General features: G+C 44.5%; 1 protein-coding gene across 8 annotated transcripts in view; it reads left to right on the forward strand.

The window, feature by feature from the left end:
• The window catches only part of NHSL1 (NHS like 1), a 177,551-nt gene that overhangs the window by 61,875 nt on the left and 100,555 nt on the right, over positions 1–15,121 (forward strand). For 3 of the 8 annotated variants that reach the window (XM_086877443.1, XM_086877444.1, XM_086877445.1), the window contains exon 1: positions 8,276–13,435. The exons of the other annotated variants lie outside the window; for them this stretch is intronic. In XM_086877443.1, the coding sequence (XP_086733569.1) occupies positions 13,231–13,435 (205 nt within the window). In that variant the 5' untranslated portion in view covers positions 8,276–13,230. Of the gene's footprint in view, positions 1–8,275; positions 13,436–15,121 lie in introns of those variants that run through there. 8 annotated transcript variants of the gene reach the window in all.

Here is a 15,121-nt window from a genome sequence, read left to right on the forward strand (position 1 = left end):
GCAACAGCCCTCTCTAAGCTTAAAACTAGCAGGTAGTGCCTAAAGGATGAGTGTCTGCCCAGTGACCCTGCTGCTGAAGGCAGGGAGGGTATTTTAGGATGCATCTTGAGCTATTTTCCAGAAGGGGCATGTGCATGTTCTGTGTTTTAGCTGAGAAATGAGCTTGTGTGCACACACCTCAGCTGCAAGGCAGAGACATCTCTTTTCCATCAAGGCTGGAATGCCAGGGATGCCTGTGCTACCCTCACTCACATGACTGACTTGTCTTGGTTTTTTCACTCTGTGCTTGTTGCTCTAGCACAAAAATGTATTTCTGCCCTGTCTTGTATTGGCTTTCTGCAGTACAGTCTGAAGATAAATGTTTCCATGAAAAATCAAAAGTGTTGAAAGCCAAGTAGCAGGCAACAGCATTGTCAAGGAGGCCTGGAGTTAAAAAAATTGTTAGGGAAACAAGTTTCTCTGGAATTAAGGTGGAAATACACTTCCAGTTCATTTCAACGGGCTAACAAATTGTAATGTTTATAGTTGGCTGACAATATAGAAATAAGTCATGAACCAAAGGAAAAGTTTGCTTCAGAAGACAGTTCTCAAATTATTTACCTTGGCTTCATCCTTCCCTGAACTGGGGAGAACATAATAATGTTTCCCTCTCTTGATCTCTGTCTTGGCTGGTTGCTGAGATGTTTTTGGGTATAATTCTTAGTATAGGAGGGAACTTCCAACATTAGCAAAACTGATTGCCAAACCTAAAAAAAAAGAAAGTCTGCATCCAGTAATGACGTTCTGGACATCCTGGATGCCATATTCCTTTTCTGCCATCTCAATTAATTTTCCACACATTTTTATGAAGTGTTTTGAGTCTATTTTGGTGATATAATTCACATGAATGTTTTGAGTGCTCTCTTTGCTCAACCTTGACCTCTCCCCTATGGAGATTTTTTTTATTTTTTCCTGTGTTGAAAACTGCCAGAGACTTCAGGCATCATTTTCCCACGCACAGTGGAAATAAAGCACTTTAAAAAAAAAAACAACCCACACCCAAGAAACACCACTCCAAACAGATTTTCCCCCAGGAGAAGAGTTCTGTTTGAAAATTGTAGTGGTTGTTTGGTTTGGTTTTTTGTTTTACTTTGAAGTACAAGCTGAATAGACATCCAGGGAAGTACTGTGCTCTGACCTTCTTTTCCTTATCAATACCTGAATTAGCTCACCAGAGAACTGGAGAGTTTGCAGAACTCCTGGACAGTTGTAGCCTTGGGGGTACAGCAGCTTAACCTGCCGCACCCTGCTCCAGGAGTTCCTGTCCTTTCAGTGCTCATGTCCACCCTTCTCCTTCAGCTGACAGTGTCCTCGGCTGTGCTGACACAGCTGCTCTGGGGACATGAGTTGGCTCGCTGCAGTGATTTAGATGAAATCCCAGCATTTCTGGGAGGCCAGGGTTGCAGTGTTACAGTATGTGGGACAATGCCTGAAGCAGCGGGGCTTGCGCAGGATGAGCCCCAGAGGGCTGGGAAGGACAGGAGCTTGATATCCTGGTTTCACTTGAGAGCAAGAGAAAAGGTCCTTCCTAATGCCCTCACCTCAGGGTAGATCCCATTGACTACCCAGGAGGATGGGCTGCAAGCTCTCTCCTGGTGAATGTTGTAAGGGGTATTTTTTTTGAGATGTGACCTCTAGAGCACCCAGAATTTGGGAGCCATAAAGGAACTGCATTGTCATTTAGTTTCTTTATAATGTGTCTAAAAAGTGGCACATTTTTTTTTTCCCCCCCTTTAAGACAAATCACATAGGATACTAAGTTGGCAATCAAACTGGAATTTAAGATGTCTTTTAAACATTGCTGAAGGATGCTGGCAGGTACCAAATATTTTAGCCAGTAAGTGATATTATTTATTTATTGATTCCCCTCCTGAGTGATGTTTAGAGCTGTCTATCTGCAGCATTTTGCTGGCCCTAATGTAAGCAGAATAACTTAGGATCTTGTAACCAGAGAAGCCCTTGATAAATTAAGGTCAGTTGGGTGCAGTGCTGTAACAACAGCCTGTAGAAATAGCCTCAGACCAAGGCATCTTTTGTTAACCAGAGGAATATTAACTACACTGGGAGTTCCTGAAAGTGGGTGGTTTCTACTGCCAAGCTCAGCAACACTTTGTCATAATGAAAAAACAATACTGTCTGCAAGTAGGGATTGAAAGCGTCTCCTCACATCTGTTTGTCTAAGCCTGGGAAAAGGTGCCATTGGATGAGAGTAGCAAATCCTGCTGTGACTGTGCTTGTGCTTGAAGGGAAAGCCTTAAATGCCAGCAAATGGCCAGGCATCTTTCATGAAGCTAGTTTTAATTTATTTTTAGACTTGATTAATAGTTACTGCAATATTTGCCTTGCACATTTTTTAATGGAATGCTTAAAAAAAAACTTGTTTAATATGCGATCCCTTCTGTGTAATTGTGCTCTCATACAATGCCTTTGGTGAGAATGAACTAGCAGAGTTTTACTCAGAATTGTTTGGAAGATACCAGTGTGGAAAGCAGAGATGACTCACAGTGCCTTGGAGGAAGAAGAGCTAGCAGTTAACCACAGAGCATGGCATTATCTCTATGCCAAAGCTGGCTGAGAGAGACAGCATATTTTCCACTTCACTATGTCAGGGGGGAAAAAGTACTCCAGAGAAATATTGGCTCTCTAAGCAATCTTGATAATCTCGTCAACTTGATGAGTTTAGAACAGGTGTAACATGGGAGGCATGTGAATCAAAAGAAGGTGGTAGTTCCCATCTAGAAACCATTGTTATTTTTATTTGATGAATAAATACATATGAAGCATTCTCATTTCTGGTGGATTCCACTGGGTGAATAAACTTGGTTGCACAACAAGAATGTGATGGATAGAGCACATGATTAGATAATAAGTATTTCTGCATAAATTTATTTTGTATCTAATCCCATGGGTCTGTATTCTTATTTCTTTAGGAATATCTACATGGCATCTCTTTCTACTGCAGGCAATTTGCCAGATGCCTGTAAATAAGGAATGTCTACTGCAAGTGAAATAATAAGTATCTCTTAGTTCTCAATGTAATTTGTTTGCCATTTGCATTTAGTGATGTAGTGTTCTTGTTAGGGAAGGTGGCTTGACTTTACAGGCAGAATTACACGGAAAACACAGCAGTTAAATCTTTGTTTTGATTTCATTACAATAAAAATCATTTTTTTACAGTATAGAGTTGAATATTTTCTTTTGGGGGAGGCATTTCATTTAAATTAATTTGACATATCCTGTTATGTCTAGTGGCCTTTATACAGAAAATACAGTAAGAAAGAAGTTGGGTTCCATATTGCATCTTTCTTTTTCTCACCAATCACCTTCTGAAAGATGTAAAGACATGTTATTGCTGTGGTGCTGTGCTGCCCTGGGACCTCGGCATGTTCTCCTGCACACCTAATGCTCCACTTCTTTTTGTGTAAGTGTGGAAGCTTGGGTATCCAGCTCTAGCCACTTCCTTGTTCCTGCCAAGGAGAAGGTAAAAGACCTCATAAAATACTGGATTTACCATGTGGGCTGCCAGTTGTGCCAAAGGAAGAAAAAAACAATGGTGTAGATTGGAGCAACATTTTGGCATTGGCATTAGGAGAAATCAAGCTGAAGGATACATCAGGACTGATACTTGGTTTCCAAGCATCTGAAAAGGAAGGTGTTGAAGAACCTGGGGGACCAGTACCTTAGAGCTGCTTTCAGGCTGGCAGTGTAATCCAAGTAGATTATCTTGTGGGCAGGCAAAAGCTCTTGGTGAAGACTAAACCTGTAATTTAGTCCCCTGGTTAATAGTGAAATGGCTGGATGACTTAATTTAACAATGACTATCAAGGTGTGAATCTTTTTTGCCCTGATGAAACCACCTGGAATAGTGATTGCTGGTTGGCATTGGCTGTGAGAAGGCAGTGAGTATGCTTTCTAAACTCTCCTGCTTGGGAGAAGTGGGTTTGGGGTGTTACTATTGTGGGAGACATTCACTGGGCTCTCAACAGATTAGTATCTGATGAACAAACATTTTTTACACCTGTAATTTCACTAGTATGTGACTTCTCTTTCACTTTCTACCCCTCCACCCCATATTTCAGTGAGTGCCAGAAGATGAGCTTTCTTCAGATACATAAACAAGATGATGTGGTGCAAATTACAGAAGATTGCAAAGCCTTGATTTAGTTTCTCTGTGCTGTGATTTAAGAATTGATAGCCTTGAGTTTTTAACAGTGACTAAGCAACTGTTTTGTTGAGGCTTATTATTTCACATGCCAGTGGTTGAGAGGTAGCATCAGATTATTCCTGCTGCTAGTGTGAATGTCCTTATTTATCCTATCTTCTCTTCTACTGAGGATAACTTGGACTTTAATTTTACCTTCTAATCTCACTTTATTTTTGCAACTGATGAATGTGAACACTTCCTGTATCTCAAATGTTTTATTTAGGGGGAAGCACAGGCTCTGTAGGACTGACCCTGCATATTATTCTTTTGTATTCTCAAGGTTTTTTTCACCTAGAAATTTTCTACTGGTAGGGAAAAATACCACTTCAGATTGGGGAAAAAAAATCAAGGTTGATTTCAGATCTGTATGTAGCAGAAGGAAAGATTGCAGGGAGGGAGAAAATTTTTCTTGTTGGTCACGGTCTCCTGCTGAATATGTGGATGTGTACATATGGAATGAGCACATGCACAGGCACTCCATACAGAGAGAGCACACACATAGGCCATATGTTCATTATTTTAGAAGTTTTGTTTTCTCTTGCATTTTCATCAAGCTTTTAACAGAGCTATTTTAATTGGGATTAGATATAACTATGTAGGACAGTAACTAAGACACAAATTCAGTGTTTTCCTCCTCACCCTCTGTGTGTCAGCAACATTCCTTGTGCTCATCCTCCGCCTAGAAATGAGTTTCTTTTAACCTAGGGCCTGTTGTCAGGAAGAGAGGAGATTGCAGCATTCTTCCAGGCGTGGTGGGGCTGAGTTTCATTTACAAATTTCGTCCAGAGTTGCAACACACTCCTCTGTACTTACCATGTGCCTTACTTGTACTTACCATTAGTTGGCATGTAAACATAGCAGTAAACTGGAAAAGCACTGCTGCAGTCCTATACCTGTGCACATACATGCAAATGCAAACCCTGTGTCTGTCTGCTGAAGTTCTGTATTTATGAATGGTTTACAAAAAACAGCACATGCTTAGATTGGTTCCTAGGAGAGACTTACATACAGTTTCAGTAAGGTAAATAATTTTGCTAGTTTGGCTGTGAGATAATTTTGAAATGTGTTTTAAAAATACAGGACTTAGGACAAAAAGATGTGCACAAACAGCATTTGTATCTACAGGAAGAAATAGTTTTCTGTGGTTTATATATCAAACAGTGAGACCTGTTTAGAATACTCACATGAACTGTGTTTTCAGTGTTTGAATGGTCAAGTCTGCCCAAGTGTCTCACAAGGTTCCAAAGTTCCTTCTTAGCATTTTCTTACTGCAAATACCTAGTAAGGTTTATTAAATTGCATATTTTGTAATTCAAGAAGTATGTAAATACAAACAGGAAAAAAGTAAAGAAGATGAAAAATAAGGATTTCTGAGATGCTGATGGTTCTTCCCTGCTTCTTCTTTAGCTACTGTCTCCTTTCTTGTTCTTTGTGGTTCTCTTATCTACAAAAACATTTAGATTAGTGTGCTAATTAGTTTATGTTAACCAGCAGAGGGCTTCCACCTCAAAGCAAACAGCCTTATCCCTTCTGCAGTTTCCCTGATATCCTCTTAATCAGAGAAGTGGGAAATAGACATTTATTTAGTTGTCTTAGGGTACTTCCCTGCTGGCAGAATGGTCTTCAATTACATGTTAACTAATTTTTTTTAATATGGTTTGTTTTTAACTGGCTTTCAGTTATTTCCAATACAGCCATCAGCATTTCCACAGGAAACTTGGATAATTCAGTAGAAGTTTCTTGTGCTTCACCAAAGCCTCCTGTTTCTAAATTTCTAATGTAACCGGTGTGTTGCAGAGTTTTTTGTGCAGTCAAGTATTAAAGGTGTTTTAAGCCCCTTCTTAGTATGAACACAGCACATGCTGAGTTAAGTAGTAGGAGAGACTAAACTGTCCTTACAATTTAGATTAAAGCAGTGCAAGTTGAGTTTATAAACTCACGTTCATGGTAGTGTTCTGGAACAAAGAGTACCTGTGGGTACGGGATACTACAAAAGCACACAGCTTTTCTGGGAGGCTGGAGCTGCCCTGTGGGACACGGGGTGGCTTCACTGGGAGCATCCTTCGTGCCGGCGGCTTGGAGCAGGTGGGCGCTGCTGGAGTGAGGCTCAGTGCGGTGAGGCAGAGCAGTGCCCGGGTGCTGATTGCTGCTGGAGCGCCTCTCCAGTTTCACTCCCAGACTTGTGAGTGACTTCCGTGGTCATCAGAACTGATGTCGATTACTTCTGGTGATTCAGCGAACAGATGAGTGCCTGAGGGGAAAAGAAACACAGTCTTCTCTTCAGACACAAAACTTCCTCTGTCCGCAAAAATCCCATACTTAGATAGTTAATCTTCCCGGTCTATCAGCACTTGGGAAGTGCTGGCTAATAGTTGTGAACAGAGTACCTCCCTGGCCAAGCTTCAGCTTTGGAGAGGTGACCCTATGGTTAAGGGATTTTAAAAACCATTTTGTGTTATGAAGGTAAGAGCCCCACAGCCTAGGAGAATGCATGTAGGAATCGAGGTGGTGACTGCAGTTAGAGAGAGCTTTTAGCAGAGCTGTCTTAATTAGTGAGGTGTCATGCCCGAGTGAAAAACCACTAAAATTGTTAATTACGTCTCAAGCCTAGATAATAACAGCTTACTACAGGCAAACAAACTGCTGAAAGATCAGTCCCTCCCATGGGTCCCCAAAGGTGTGTCGCTGCTGTGGTCCCTCGGGCGGTGGGAGTGCGGATCGCGGCTGGACCCCGGCTGCATCCCGGCGGGACCCCGGCTGGATCCCGGCTGGATCCCGGCTGGATCCCGGCTGGATCCCGGCTGGATCGCGGCTGGACCCCGGCTGGACCCCGGCTGCATCCCGGCTGCACCCCGGCTGGATCCCGGCTGGATCCCGGCTGGATCCCGGCTGCATCCCGGCTGCATCCCGGCTGCATCCCGGCTGGATCCCGGCTGCATCCCGGCTGCATCCCGGCTGGATCCCGGCTGCATGCCGGCTGCATGCCGGCTGCATCCCGGCTGCACCCCGGCTGCATCCCGGCTGGACCCCGGCTGGACCCCGGCTGGACCCCGGCTGGATCCCGGCTGGATCCCGGCTGCATCCCGGCTGCACCCCGGCTGCATCCCGGCTGGACCCCGGCTGGACCCCGGCTGCATCCCGGCGGGATCCCGGCTGCATCCCGGCGGGATCCCGGCGGGATCCCGGCTGCATCCCGGCGGGATCCCGGCTGCATCCCGGCTGCATCCCGGCTGCATCCCGGCTGGACCCCGGCTGGACCCCGGCTGGATCCCGGCGGGACCCCGGCTGCATCCCGGCTGCATCCCGGCTGCATCCCGGCTGGACCCCGGCTGCATCCCGGCTGGACCCCGGCTGCATCCCGGCTGCATCCCGGCTGGATCCCGGCTGGATCCCGGCTGCATCCCGGCTGGACCCCGGCGGGATCCCGGCTGCCCCCTGCCGGCACGCTCTGCTCGCCTCCCCGTGGGCTGTGCTGCTCCTCGGGAGGGCTGCCCGTGAAGCACTCAAGTGTTTGCACATCGCCCCAAGTCACCAATGCCCCGATACTCGTCCCCTTACGTTGTATGATAACATCAAACCTCACGAAGGCAAAAACCTCTCGTCCGTGTGTAGGCAAGGCTGAAACTTAAGGTAGTTCAAGCCCTTTCCTCCTGCATCCCTCGGAATATCATAGAATCATTTAAGTTGGAAAGGACCGCTAAGATCATTGAGTTCAACTGTTAGCCCAGCACTGCCACATCCAGCACTGAACCTTGTCCCCAGGTGTCACACTTTAAATGGCTCTTTTAAATGCCTTAAGGGTATCCATCACACTCTGACCTAGCAAAGCTCAGAACTTCAAACTGCTCCTGCCATCAATAATTGCCCTACTCCTTGCACACTTGCAAGCACATTTTCTATGAAATGTGAGGTTTGCATTCGTTCTGGAATTATGCTGATGAAGAAAGCCAAAAGCTCGTGAGTGTTTCTATGCACAGTTAACTTGCCTGCTCTTTTGGCACCAATGTATTTTAGAGAAAAACAGTATTTTTTTTTCTGGGCAGTTTTGGCGTTGGTTCTGCCCCTCTTACAAATATCTTTTTGGCTAACAACCACCTTGTACTGTTTGTGCTCCTTGCCCAATTTCTCTCTCTCAGTAAGAGCCATCATTATCCCTACATACAGCTGCTGTTGGGAGGACTAACTCCAGGTTAGCCTAGCACTTTATAGAAACTCTACCCCTGTTTTTACAGAATTTCCCTATCAAAGCAAGTGCAGCCATTGAGTCAGAGAAAACACTGATCTGATGCAGTGAATCCTTCTGGGACACAGAAGCTGAAAGGAGGAAGAGAGACTGTGGCAGGTGCATCATACAGACCTGTCCAAAAGCTGGTTTATCCTCTGCAGCATAAAATAGTTGTCTGCAGATATTTTTTTTTTTCCTTCTGGACCTAATGAAGTTGGAAATACGGATGAGCTGTCCTACAGGACGTACAGGATGTACAGTCCTGAAGTATAAAACTCCCTCCTCCTTTAGCTTTGGTGTGATGTATTTTTAAATTGGAAAAAAAAAAAAACCCACAAACAAAAAACAAAACCAAAAAGGGTAAAAAGAGAAAGGAAGTTTTTCTTTGTAATTAGGGCATTCAAAGGCTCTGTAAGGGTTGTGATAGAAACAATCAATAGGCATTGCTTTTGTGTGAAACAGGGCCTACTTAAGTAGGTCGCAAGGCTGGTAGCCAAGAGACCTACTCTCTTTTCTTAGCTTTGCTGCTTACCCTTTCTGTGATCTTGGACAAGTAACTTCATTTTTGTTCCTTTATTTCTTTACTATTTTTTTCCCCTTGCCAGTCCATTCACACTGGGAGGGAAAGAGTTTCTCACTTATGTGCCCTGCACATAAAAAGGGACACAACCTTAACTGGAAGTTTGAGGCCCTCTTATGCCAAGATGCTCTCCGTGGCTGCTTTGCTGTAAATAACCTTGCAGAAATATGGATTACTTTGTGGGTTTGCTTTGTGAGCATTTCATGGGGTACCTGTAAAAGAACAGGCACAGTGTAGATAAAGACCTCCGATGGAGATCAGGTTGACAAGGTTTCAAAAGTGACCGAAATTCCCACACATCTGCCTGGAGATGATGAGTACACTGGAGAGGTGACCATATGAAGCTCATCTGGTGGTGTTGGGGCACTTTCTGGGATGGAGGGGTTCTCATGGCTGCTGGAGCACCCCTCTCCTTTCGCTGGCTGCAGCAAGAGCTTTGTAAAGACGGGATGAGACTGCAGGGAAAGTGTTTTCCATGGGCTTTTGCCAGTGCTTAATCCAAATGGCTTTATGACTGGCTGGTGATGAGTTGTTACCACCTGAAGCAAAACACCCAGGAAGCCTGAGAGAGACAGTGTCCTCTCAGCTGTTGGAGCATGAGCTATCCCAGCAATTGTGTAATTGAAATTGTGAATCATCCATGTGACTGTCTCGTTGAGTCATGAGAAATGGTAGACTAGGAAATGCAGGAATTAAATTCACATGCGGATTGTGCCAAAAGCCAAAAACGGAGCACATCTGTGGCATTTTGGGGCTTTTGTCTTTCTGATTTGTTGATTGACACTGACCCAAAACCTTTTCTGTTAAACTTTTTTTTGCTGTTTTTTCTGGCCTTAGGAGAACATAGTGGCTGTGAACCATGTATGAGTGCTTAACAACTTTTAGACAATTCTTTAGACAATCAGGTTGTGATGCATGGTAAAAATCCTGATGCTATGTGAGACTATGCTTATCTGGTCTTATTCAACTCTAAAAATAAATAAATAAAAACCAGCAGGGGAAGGAACCTGTTTAGCTTTCTACTTCAAGCTCTGTGTTTCTTCTTCTGTGACTCCTTCATGTTTTTTACTGAGATAGATTTGTATTTTAAAAAATGTAGCAGAAATAATGCCTTAATCTTTAGATACATATTTTGGAAAATATGAAGCCTATATACTTGTATGATGTCTTCATAAGGGAGAAATTAGTCAAGTTGGAAAACTAGCTTAGCTTATTAGAAGTGTACTTTGTTTATTTTATATGGCTTTGTAGAGTGTTTTACATTATTAAATCTAAGCCTCTCTAGTGTTTCAGATGCTAAAATTTCCAACTCCGTGGCCTTGTATTTGGCTGGTGATTAAAGAGTGGCTTAACTTGAAACAGTTACTCAACATGTATTGTTTTTCAAATGGTAACTGCTGTTTTCTCTTGATCTTGGGAAATTTATTTTTGATCCACATGTATACTGATATATGCTGATATTAAGCTTGTCCCCTAGAAATAAGAAGCATTCTGTGGTAGTGACAATGTTGACGTGTATAACAATGGATCTTTTCCTGCAATGAGATCGAATGATACCAAACTCTGAGCAAAGCATTGCACGACTCTGTTTACAGTAACAATGGAAATGTTATGGTCAGTCAGGTGCTTTTGCCCTTGCCATCACCAAGTTGTGACTCAGCACCATGTTAAAAAGGCGGAGGTACAGACAGGTCAGGAAAATTCCTGAAATTAAATTGCTGCCTAGACTCTGGGCAGACCTCTGGGATCTACCCTGGTATTTTGGGTTAACCTGAAATGTTTTCCTTCTTGTAGGTTACTCTGATCTTCTGTTTCTAAGTAGTACAGTGGAGAGGAGATGGCTGTGATTCTGCAGTTCCTACCAGGTTTTTTATACATCTGGCTCTGTATAATTTAGCCTGTAATAGCTGTGGTAGTTTACAGTTCCCTGTACTTTCCACTACTGGCAATTCCAAATGTTTCCTATTTGTCAAAAGAACTAAATTGACTTTAAGCATGGTCTTTGATTTTTTAATCTTAAATCCTGCCTATTTGTACATGAACTGCTCCAAAATGGATATTTCAGTGCTTGGGTCTCTAGGAGTACCTCACTCCACATTCTCAAGTCTTCTTGGAAGCAAAAGGAAGGAAAACACAGAAAACCTCCCAAACCTACACAGGTCTCATCAGGGACGGGGGAGTGGTGTCTGTTAACAAAGACAAAAACCCCCAAACTAGAAGGACTTGATGACAGAGTGAGAAGAGAGTGTTAGCAGTGTGTTAGCTCCCACTCCCACTCACTTAGCACACACTCAGCGTGCACCCCTGCAGCCCCCTCCCTCCACAGCCCCACTGGCTTTGGGAAGTGCTGGGAGACCTGTGTATGTACATATGCATTGCCTCGTTGCAGTGAGGTCCATTTAAATGCAGCCTATTAAATAATTTACAGAAGACAGTTGGCCAACCCATTGTGCTGTGTTAGCGGGAGCCAAAGGTCACTTTGGTGTGCCTGGTTGATTCATAGCGTAATCTGATACAGTACTTAGCTCTTCGACTCCCAGTCAGTGGGTTAAACCTTATCCTCTTATTATGAGTCAGAGATCCGTAAGTTTCAGAAAAAGCCAGAGCCTTTGTTTTTAATGGTTTTGAAGAGGCTGTGCAGCAGAGTCCAGAGAGCTGCGGTAGCATCTGCCAAGGGCTTGGGGCGTGTTCTGCAATGGGGTAAATCTGACTGGCAGCTTGGGAGACGGAACACTGCACCCTTGTTTTCTTAGGATCCTCGTCCTTTTGATAACATCATCTGCAGGCGTTAGGATGTTAAGACATTAGTGTTTGTTCTTCAGAAAAGGGCTATGTTTTTGTATTGTCCTTCCCCCCACCCTGGATTCCTCGCCACCACCACCTCCTTGAGGATTCACCAAGCTGTTCTTACTGGCTGTGTCCCACATTCAAGTCTATTTTTTTTGCTGCAAGATAGAAACTTGTGGGTGTTTTTTGGTCAGCTTTTATCTTGGAGACCAGTTCCAGCAAAACCCATGGATATTGGGGCGCCTTGGTAGAACCAGCTCCTGTCTGCTTTAAAATGCTCCCTTTGCCTCTCCATCTTGCAGTTTTATTCCCTGCAAGGAGCAGCATTGGTATTGACATGCAGGGGAAGCACTGCAGCTTTCAGTAGCGCCTGACTTTTTAAAACTTTCACACTGTGGAGTGCTTTTCCTAACTGCTGGTTTAAAGAGAAAGCAGCAGAATGTAACAGCTGGGAGTGAAACCTGTTTTATGAGCTGTAGTGACCCCAGAGAGAGCCTGATCACTAAATATCTGCTCAGATTTTGTTTATGTCTGTGCACTTTTATTGAGTTTCTTTTCACGTGTACCACCAGTTATGGGGGCACAGAGCTTTTCAGCACACTGTTCGGGATGATTTTGGTGTGGAAAAGCTCCAGGATTTTATTTTCCCCCTCTCCAAGTCCGCAGAGGTGCCCAAGTGATTTCCTATTTCTGCACGCAGAGTTCAGAAGTTTGTGCTGCCATGAGCTGGCTGAGGAAAGGAGGAGTTTTGCTTTTAGGAGAGCGAGCCTATCATATTTCACTCTAATCCTAAGCGATAGCCACGCAGTCGGTTTTATTGTTAGAAGAGCCTTCCTGGAGCTCCTTCACCAGGCTTTTCTCTAAGGGAGAGCAGAGAAGCCAGAATGAAGTGTAGTAGTCGCTTTATTGTCCCCCATGAGCTGAGCCATGCCAGGGAGTGATCTCTGCCGGCTCTTCCCTCCTCGTGGGCTGCTCTGGATGAGCCAGAAGAGAGGACTGACCTGCCTGCACGCTCCTGGGCAGCGATGCCAGGGAGAAGAGCGGAGCTGCAGTTTTTGCTGTTGAGTGGAGAATGGGGAAAACACTTGTCTCAGTGCTATCCTCTGCTCAGCCCTTACATGCTCCGCTGAGCTGCTGCAAGGTGCCACTTTCTGCTGCTTTTCTCCCCTTTGTTTTCTTTGGCAGCTCCCTAAGTGCTGTATCAAAACAGCTTCAGGGGAGCTGCGCTGGCACAGCCACCTATCTCCATACTGGTGCTGGTTTAAAGGCAGCGAGAAGAAACCTGAAGTGGGATTGAGTTTGTTCAGCCTCCCACGAAAACCGCTGAGAAAGGGGACGGGAACAATTTCAGAGAGGTCTCTTCGGAACCGACGCCAGTGGCTGGCTTGAAAGAAAATGAAAAAGGAGTGTGTTTCGAGATCTTTCAAACTCAAACAAAACCCAGGCTCCCTCTCGCGTGCTGTCAGCTGGATAAATTTCTCGTCCTTGTCAAGGCAGACAAAGAGATTGTTCCGCAGCGATGGGGAGCTCTCCTCCATGTGCGTGCAGCAGGTAGAGGAGGATGACGAGAACTGGACCTACCGGAGCCAGCAGAGAAAAGGTGATTTACCTTCTCTTTAACCCTTGCGATTGCTGCTGAAGTGTCAGCCCTGCTCCGTGCTGCTCTGTCCAGCTCCTCGGGTCCCACCGGGGGCCAGGAGCCGCAGGTGGGGGGGAGGAGGAGGAGGAGGAGGAGGAGGAGGAGGAAGAAAGCAGCACAAAAGCCGAGGTGCAGCACTGCCTTGCCAAGTTTTCTGGGGGGATTAAAACTGTGATAGCTTGTAGTAATTAACAGGGAAAAAACCTCTAATTTCCCATCTGGGTACTGATTGTGTGGGATATAGGTAAGTTGTGTTTGTGCTTCTTGTAGCCAGTAGTCATTGGTGCCAGAGTCTTCGGGCAGGTGCCGCAAGAATCTCTCTGCAAAATGTGGAGCCAAAAGCCATTTAAGACTCCACTTCTAAATGACTGGGTGGCTTTTCTTGGATGACTGCCTCATGGTCCTGCTGGGAAAAATTTAAGTGTATTTTGTTTTATGAGGGCAGACTGAGAAGAGGTCCCAGATGGAAAATAAAAGAGATGATGAGAAAGTGATGGGAATTGCTCCACAGAGAGGAGGGACATCTAGGATATGAGACAAGCAGCTCTGACTGAACCCTTGAGATGTTCCGACCTGGAGTATATTTTACATGAGATTTCTTAAAAGTACTTTTGTTTTACATGTTCCGTTTTTGAATGAAGTTTGTCAGGTCACTAAATAAGCAATTACGTCGTATTTGCCATAAATCAGAACAAGTTTCAGAAGTTTGCTCATGTGAGTCGGCGAGCTGCAGTTACAGGAGCTGGCTGGCGGGCAGCGGGATGTGTGTGCAGGCATGGTTGAAAATACTCAGTAAAATGAGTGATTTGGTTCTAATTTCTCTAGTGCTGCCAGAGCAGTAGAAGAGTAGAGCAGTTTGTTAATAGAAAGTGCAAAGTTGACTCAGTTGTGCTGTAAGGTCACTTTTAAAAGAGCAGGCAGGCTCTCCAAGGGCATTTGATCTTCAAAGGGCCTTTTATTTCGTTTCATTTCTGGGAGCAGTTAATAGCTATTTGACCACAATTTCACTTCCGTGTCAGAACAGATTGTGGTTTTAGTAAATGGTTTGTATGCAGGAACACTAACACAGGATGTATATGCTTGTGCTTTTTGCTCCCTGCACGCTAGGACACAACTTCAATCTGCTCTGAAGATTGTTTTTTAACCTACTTTGCTGCTGAAAAACTTCTAAAAGGGAGTTTGCGTTTGCAACCAGTAATTTTTACTTTTGACTACGGGTATATTGATACTGTACAGCGATGCCAGATTAGCTTCTGATGCCTGTGGGATGGGATCTTGCACAGATCAGAACAACCATGGAGCCCTGCTGCTGGATTCTATGTAACTTCCATAAAGTTTCTCGTGCTGGCTTCCTTAGCCTGTGCACACGCTGCAGCGCAGAGATGGGAAAGGAAGCTTTACTGATGGATTAATGGCGTATTAATTTTTCTGAGTGATTTACATAAAGAACCCATTGTACAGGCTGGAGGGGGAGGGCAGAATTCCTCCTGTAATTGGGCAGCAAGCTATGAAAGCCTCCCTGCCTGCCTATAGAGGACATGACAATATGTCATTTTTGAAGGGAAGGTGTGGGGAGGTGTAGATTATGCAGGGCTTATTTCCTCTTTGCAGGGAACAATTTGACTCAACTTGTAAAATCTGCCTGGA

This window comes from Cyanistes caeruleus, chromosome 2 (assembly GCF_971803275.1).
Source record: "Cyanistes caeruleus chromosome 2, bCyaCae1.hap1.1, whole genome shotgun sequence".
Lineage (NCBI taxonomy): Eukaryota > Metazoa > Chordata > Aves > Passeriformes > Paridae > Cyanistes > Cyanistes caeruleus.